Here is an 8,092-nt window from a genome sequence, read left to right as displayed (position 1 = left end):
TTATTGTTTTGGACTACAACTTCAAAATGCAGATTTTTACTCAAAGTTTGTTACTGTTAACCTACCATTTTGGGGTTTTTTCCGGTGTAGTGGAGAGTAGATAGGCGACTAATGAGAAGAGACTGAAGAGGCAGAAACATAAAGTTAAAATAAACAAAAAAGAGAAGGTGAAGATAAACAGGGAACTGTTAAAAGAGAGATATTAATATTCTAGTGTTTAAAACTGTTTAACTACTATGACATCCCACAACAGCTGATTGCATCTAGTGACCACACTGTGTGACTCAGAGCAAAACAAAACAACTTAAAGAAAGTTTTACAATTTGCAGCACAACTTCAGTGTTAAAAGTTAATTTAGACGGGATAGATCTAATAGAATCAGAGCTCATCCATCAGCCTGCTTCGACTTGCATCTTTAAGCGATAAAAAAAAAAGATGTTTTCATCATGCAGATGCTCAGAAACGAGGGTTTATTTATCTTTTCATTAGAGAACCTGCTGTTGGTGCACGCTAAAATTAATTTGTATTGGGTTGTAATGTAGTGGATATAATAACAAAGGTACAGGGTAAAACATCTGTGAGTTCAGGTTCACAGCCTCAGCAGGATGGAAAAAAAAGGCCTCAGAAGACAAAAGCATGAATTTCACTTTCAAAAATGTCCTTTTGTTCTCATTTCATTTCCTCACATCTCTTCTTCATCATTACTGTGTAGCCTTGGCTGGTCCAAATGGTCCAACCATTTTCATGGCGGCGTAGTTCTGAGGAGTAAAACAGACACAGATGCAAAGATGTTAAAAATGGCAGTTTGTCTCACATTAGTTTAGCATGTTCTCTGCTCCTGTCAAAGAAAATACAGTCTCCACCCCACCGACAGACTGAAACTTACCGGGAAGGAGTACAGGAAGACACCCAGGAAGAGGAAGATGAGGAAGAGGATGATGAAAAGGACGATGAACCACTTGAATCGTCTCCACACGATGAACTTGAGGGTCTTATAGGGGGAGGAGAACCACAGGAAGGACGTCTCAGGACGACTGTTGGAAGGATGAAGAGGAGCAAGGATGAGGAAGGGAGACTTTTCTGCAGGTGTTTGCAGATGTTTGAGTGACTCACTGAGGCTCCTCCAGATGAGGGTTCATGTTAGGCTCATCCCTGCCGTGCCCAGCTGGTCTCTCCTCATGTTCATGCTCTGTCACTATCTCCAGAGACATCTCCACCTTCCCCTGAAATATAGACATTGATCTTCTCACTCCAACATATTTCTACCCACTTCGGCAGTAGATTCCCCTATTAGAAACCAGGCCTGTATATGTTTCAGCTGTGTCTGTATATTTTCTCACAGCTATGATCTTCTCGCCGTTTTTCTCACAGCTGCAGGGCCACCACCCTTTCACTGTCTTCTGCTCAAAGAGAGACACCAGTTTGTCCACGGGCTGGTTCAGTGTCTGCAGGGTGCATTTCTCCGGAGACTTGGCAGGACGCAGCATGTGGTTCAGGTCCATCACCACGTGGCCTAAAAAGCATTATTAGGGCCAGATTAGACAGTGAGTCAGGATCAAACGGTTCTTTGTGTCCAACTGTGAGACCTGATAATTACCAATACAATAAAAACCAAACTGAGTTGGTCCTGGCCTCCATGGAGCACCAGCTTTTATAAAAAGTCCTGACCTCAATGTCTGCACTAACTGCAAGAAAGTGGATTCAAAAGGTGGAAAGACAAATCGAACAAGTCACACCGGCTGCTACAGTAGAGCAAATGACCTGCCGAATGTGATCTTTGTAATAATTCTTCTTATGTCTAACTTTTTAGAAAACCTGCTGATTTGTTAACCTAAGGGGCTGACATATTGTATCTTCTCTAAACATGCATTTATGTGGATATAAACATGAAAAAATAAATCACTTTTTGTATACGCAAGTGTATTATAATGAATGCATTACACATACAGTGTGCTACTGTACAAAAAGAAAGTAAGTTATTTTTTGCCACATTTTCAGTCTCCCTTCTTTTTCACCTAATGATCGCCTGGCCATCTGGGGCTGAAAGTTCAGCAAGCTCCACACACAATCACTGAGTGGCCCCAAGTGGTCACATAATTATTAGCACAGTTATTCAGAATATAAGGCCCACTCCCCTGCAATGTCAGCCACTTCAGGCATTCAGAGTGCTGTGGTGTGTAAATCTTCGTAGGTACAGACTGAGCATTTGCAAGATGTGGCGAAAGATCATTTAACGTTATCATCGGGGGTCACACCTGCAAAATCTGGGTAGCGTTTATCTCAATTTACCTCAAAACAAAGATTGTTCAACATTATGGTTGAATCTTTTGTATCCTTTAGGGAAAGATACTGAAAGCTATCTCAGAGATTTCAGCTGTCAGTTTCCACTGTTAGGAACATACTAAGGAAATGGAAGACCACAGGCACATTTCCTGTTAAGGCCAGAAGTGGCAGGTCAAGAAAAATATCATAGAGGCAGAGAAGAGGGATGGTGAGAACAGTCAAAGACAACCAGTAGCATCATCTTGCTGTAGATGGTGTCACTGTACATTGTTCAACACACCACTAACAGAGTCATTTGAGGTATGCAAGAGCACATTTGGACAAGCCAGTTTCATTTTGCAATAATGTGCTGTGGACTGATGAAACAAAGGTTGAGTTGTTTGCCCACCATAAAATTTGGTGGGGGTTCCATCAAGCTTTGAGGCTGTGTGGCCAATGCCGGTACTGGGAATCTTGTTAAAGTTGATTGTCGCTTAAATTCCACTCAATATCAGCAGATTCAAAAGAATAACGTTCTAGAATCAGTCAGAAAGTTAAAGTTACGCCGTGGTTGGAGATTTCAACAAGAAAACTACCAAAAACACTGCTCAAAATCTACTCAGGCATTCATGCAGAGGAACAAGTACAATGGTCTGCAAAGGCCATCCCAGTCTCCAGACCTGAATATCTTTGAACATCTGTTGGATGATTTAAAGCAGGCTGTCTATGCTTGGCAACCATGAAATCTAACTGAACTGGAGATGTTTTGTAAGGAGGAATGAACCATCCAGGATCCAGACACTCATTAGAAGCTATAGGAAGCATCTAGAAGCTATTATTTTTGCAATAGGAGGATCTACAAAATTTTTATGTGATTTTTCTGTTGGGGTGCACAAATGTATGCAAGTGTCAAATTTTGTTTTCATGCATATTGCACATTTCATGTTGATCCAATAAACCTCGTTTCAGTACTGAAATATTACTGTGTACATCAGTTATTTGATTTACTAAACTGAAATAGCTGATCCAAAAACCCAAAGATGTACAAATAAAAAGAATTAAAATTATCAGAGGTGCCCAAACCTTTTTGTATGGCTATATATACCCATGGTCTGAATACAAATCAGCTCGGTTCCAGGATGCTGAAATCTTTTGTTGGCAGCGAGTCCCTACATTTCTTGTGAGGTCTATTTTTTAAAAGCAGAATATGTCTTTTCCTTATTCCAATAGTGATCTTCAGGTCTTTCTGGCAACTTTAACAGAAGCTAAAGTGGGACTGAAATGAACAGACTCAATGCAAATCTAGCAGAACAAATGTTGGACTGGATTCTGCAGGGGAATGAAAATAATTTAGAAGTTAGGAGGCCAGAGCAGAGATCATTTGAGAACTCAAGGATGCTCAGATCTGATTTTGCAAGGATGGATTTTGTGAAAGCCAAATCTGGGTTTTAATGTATCTCTTTCTTAGTCCACATGATGATTAATTGATCTGTAATTGATTTACTGATTATCCTGTTATGAAGGCTGGTTATTAAAGTTTTATTTTTTGTTGACATTAAGTAAGGAGGGCTGCAGAAAGACCAGACATTCACTGGAAGTGCTTTTCCAGAGCTAGCTGAAGTTCAGAAGCGTGTCTGCTTGCGTCTGACCCTCACACCGTGCAGGAAGATTAACCGTCAGTGGTCCATGCCGACGAGCTGCAGACAGGCAGGGATGGGAAAAATGCTTTGAGGTGGCCACACACCCGCAGCCATTATAAGGCAAGTAAAGCCGAGCGAGACGGTGACAGACAGGAACAGCTCTGAATCTGGATTCCTCATCTTCCTCATCGTATCACGCCGCAGAGAGATGATCCGCAGCTCAGACCGCCATCCTCCCCTTTTCCAGGGCAGGGAAACAAACTGAGGCAAGGCGGAGGGAGTGAGAGGGGCTGTGAGTTATTTCAAGAGACGAGGTTGAGGCAAAGTCAGGGGTGAAGGAAAGGCAAAATTTTGACAGCTTGAGTTCGGTGGAGAAAAAATTAAATCAGCCTCTCCCTCCTGGCCAAATGTGCCGACACAGTGGAAATGAAAGAGTGTTAATTCTAAAGATAAATGTTATCACAGTAGTGTCCGTACATCGCACATATGGTTTCTTGGATAGGTTTACACCCTAATCCATTTCCAGAAAGGAGGAAAATCTGTCTGAATGTCAAACTCAAATTGACTTAAGTGTCTGTCTACCCCCAGAAGGAACTAATATGTGATTCCAACTCAACTAGAAGAAAAATAATATGGATGCAGTAGCTTTTTTCAACAGAAAGAACATTTCAGGAATGTAAGAAAACAAACATGTCGCCAAATGGAGGTGGGTGTTGTTAAAGTGGTACAATCCTGAAAACAAACCTTTTTCATTTAAGGTAAATATATACAGCACCATCCAGAACTGTTTATATCCCTGGGTTATAAAAGGTAAGTAAAATAAATTAATCTTTCCTTGTTGCAGCATAAACTCACATAGAAGAACTGAGTAAATTTATTCTGTGAAACTTGTTAAATTACTGCTAAACACTTATTACACCCTTTACAATTCCTATAAAAAAAAAAAATTTGAAGCATTTTGGTATAAATATGATGCGACACAGGTGTGCATTTCACTTGGCTGCTCTTCAAAGTAGGAAAGACAAGATAACGTACTATCTGACACATGTGCTTAACAAGTCAGGATATGGCTTTTTTGTTCAACTTGCCCATATCTACAATAATAAAAGGGAACTCTGACAAACTAGGCTGGACGAGGACCAACGTTTATCTTTCCACCAAGCACAGTGAGGAGGATGGCATAAGGGGTAAAAACCTCAGAATCTCACCATCAGAGAACTGCAGCAAAGCATTGCATCTAAGGGTTACCAATCTCCGTTAGAACCAGGGCCGCACAATATAGGGAAAGCATGAAATTGCGTTGTTACTGTTGAATCATGCACTGTTGAAGTCCCAAGCCCATTTTCTTCACTTTTCTCTTTCATTTCCATCATCATGATGACACATCCTTCTTATTGAGCTTCTACAAAGTGGTCACAAAGGTCTATACACAGGTTTGGTCATAAAAGACCAAATTACCATATGTATTATTGGAAATCTGAGTTTTAATGCAAGGACCCACAATACTGTAACCCAAGCAGTTTTTTGACGATTGCTATTCGATTTATTGTGCAGTTCTAAAAACATAAATTAGAGGCTCTCTACAGGCCAGCTGGATGTTTGGGAGGCATGCATGGGAAACAAGAGCATCAATATGTTTGCTAAACACTACCTCCACTTTGGATCTGTGTGTGTTCGTCAGATGAGACTAAGATTGAGCTTATCTACAAAAAACACCTCAGGTCGGTTCTAATTTGAAAGAAATGACGAATCTGTGGAAAACCACCTCTTGCCCACTGTTAAGTATGGTGGAGGATTTGTAATGCTGTGGGCCTGTTTCCCTCCCAAAGGTCCAGGGAACCTTGTTAGAGTGCATTATGAACCTAAACTACTAGGACATTTTACATAAACATGTTAAATAAAAATATGATGCTGTATTCTAAAGCCAGAAATCTAAAAATGAGTCATGAGGGGGTCTTTCAGCAGGAGAAGGATCCAAAACGTTGGACCAAATCAACACAGAAATGGTTCACCAGACACAATATCTACCATCTTCTATGGCCTTCTCAGTCCTCAGACCTAAATCCTATATATCTATGCGGTGAGCTAAAGAGGAGAGAGAAGAAGAGAGGACCCAGCACTCTAGATGATCTAGAGCAGATCTCAGCCACCTTTACAATCCAGAAAGCCACTTTTGCCCTAGGCTCTGCTAAATAACATTTGTCTAGAGCCAAATCACCTGCACAATGATCACCTGCACTGTTGTATTGCTCTTGCATCTTATACTGCTCTATACTTACTCTCACTCACTTAAAACTGTGCACATATATTTATATTATATTGTAGATATGTTTACACTGTTTAATTTGTATTGTATTGCACCGACTACGCCAAAACAAATCCCTTGTATGTCCAAAAACGTACTTGGCAATAAAGCTTTTCTGACTCTGATTCTGATTCTGATTCGGAAAAGTACTACATGAACCTCCGGAAAAAATTACACTTTCTTTATAAATTGTGTTAACTGCTAATAAGATTATGTACCCGATATTGTCACACTTGTTTCATATGTTTATCTATTTTTTTTGTTTTGTCTAATTTTTAGATGAATGTGTTGAACATCTAGAAGAAAAGCTGTATGAGTTTGTTGTTTACTAATTGGTACAAAGTCAAATGACAATAGATAGATTTGATTTAAAAATTGATTTTCTTTTGTTTTATTTTTATTGTTAGGTTTTAGAATAAAGAAAAATATCACAATTTGACAAAAGGCGAATCAATAGATCATATTTATAACAAATAAAAAAAAGACCCGTTTTCAACGTACAGACAAAAAAAATATATCACACTCATTCTGTTGTGGATATTTCATGCATGTACTGCGTAAAGACACATAAAACTGCTAAAATTCATCTGTTTGCTGCTTTTGTATTTAAAAACATTGTTCAATTCTTTATCGTTTTTGGCCAAAGTTGTCAAGAGCCACTGCTGGGGGCCTAAAGAGCCACAGGCTGCAGACCCCTGATCTAGAGGGAGACTGCAGACAGACTGCAGACAGTCAAAGATCTCTCTCTGTATGCGTCACCCTTAATGGGGAGGTTTTCTACATTTTCCAGTGTTACATTATGGTACTGCAAAAGACCCTGTAAACTATGCTGGTAAAACGCATGCATAAAGTAAAATTTTTTTTTTCTTTTACCGAGGTAGTCGTCAAAGGAGAACTTGTCATTGTCCCAGATCTGAATGGTAAGTTTAGGAGACAGCTTGGTTTCAGCTTTATCGATGCTCCAGAAGTGTTCCTGCACAGAAACACAAAAAAACAAGAAAGGCGTTTTATTATGGGGGTGGTCTATCTTTATTTTTCATCCATAATGTGCAAATAATGCATCATTCTAACTTTTAAGTAAACATTTTGGTTTCATGTCTTTACTGCCATGCTGTGCTTTGTATTACATTTTGTCACAACAGCCATGAGACGTGTATTAGTGATCATCTCACTGGGTTTTATTGTTCAATTTCTTCAAAACAATGAATACTAAACCTACTGTGGCTTTTAATGCTGCTTAGAAAATTAAAACTGTATAGAAAACCCAATTCAGACATGTCCTACTGAATGATTTTTTTGCTCTCAGGTCAGAAAAGGCAGTAAATAACAGATTCACAGTTTGTGTTTGGGTGCCATGTTTGTCCTATTGCCGCTATGATGTTTTCTTCTGGTCCAACGTTGCTTGAAGCATGGCTGCATCAACACATCAAACTGTTTCTGTCTGTGAGTGTATTAGCACTTCTAATATCATCACGCCAAACTGCCAGACAGAATCTGATCCAGTCTCATCTTCATGCTAATCGGCTTCACCCTGTTGCAAGATTCCTCTCCTTCCCTTTCCACTTGCTCAGTCCTTTTGTATCTACCTGCGACACTCTGCCGACTGTCGTGTTGATTAAAAATATGGGTTTTCACACATAAATGTAAATGGATCAGCTGTGATTTGTAGCAAATTCCAGCACATCACCGATCCTAAATTTATTCAGGGTTTTCTACAAACGAAAAAGCAGCACTTAGCAACCTCCCAATGTTACAATGAATTGAGAACAGTTCAGTTTTGGAAATGTTCACACATTCACAACTTTCACCAAGCTCTTTATTTTATCATTTACAGCATAGCTTGTAACATGTGTACTGTTTAGACATGACAACAAATGTTTTAAAT

The 8,092-nt window shown here is 39.5% G+C and overlaps 1 protein-coding gene across 13 annotated transcripts in view; it reads right to left on the bottom strand.

Moving 5' to 3' along the window:
* Nucleotides 1-453: 453 nt before the first annotated feature.
* Nucleotides 454-8,092, bottom strand: part of dysf (dysferlin, limb girdle muscular dystrophy 2B (autosomal recessive)) — a 117,340-nt gene continuing 109,701 nt past the window's right edge. For all 13 annotated transcript variants that reach the window (XM_047386048.1, XM_047386050.1, XM_047386056.1 and 10 more), the window contains 5 exons: nucleotides 7,081-7,180; nucleotides 1,341-1,513; nucleotides 1,114-1,223; nucleotides 887-1,034; nucleotides 454-758 (listed from right to left, as the gene is read on the bottom strand). In XM_047386048.1, coding sequence (XP_047242004.1) covers nucleotides 702-758; nucleotides 887-1,034; nucleotides 1,114-1,223; nucleotides 1,341-1,513; nucleotides 7,081-7,180 — 588 coding nt within the window. In that variant the 3' untranslated portion in view covers nucleotides 454-701. The remainder of the gene's footprint in view (nucleotides 759-886; nucleotides 1,035-1,113; nucleotides 1,224-1,340; nucleotides 1,514-7,080; nucleotides 7,181-8,092) is intronic.

Source organism: Girardinichthys multiradiatus, chromosome 14, assembly GCF_021462225.1.
Source record: "Girardinichthys multiradiatus isolate DD_20200921_A chromosome 14, DD_fGirMul_XY1, whole genome shotgun sequence".
Taxonomy (NCBI): Eukaryota; Metazoa; Chordata; class Actinopteri; order Cyprinodontiformes; family Goodeidae; genus Girardinichthys; species Girardinichthys multiradiatus.
The sequence above is the reverse complement of the archived record's forward strand: the minus strand, read 5'-3'. Positions and strand labels throughout refer to the sequence as shown.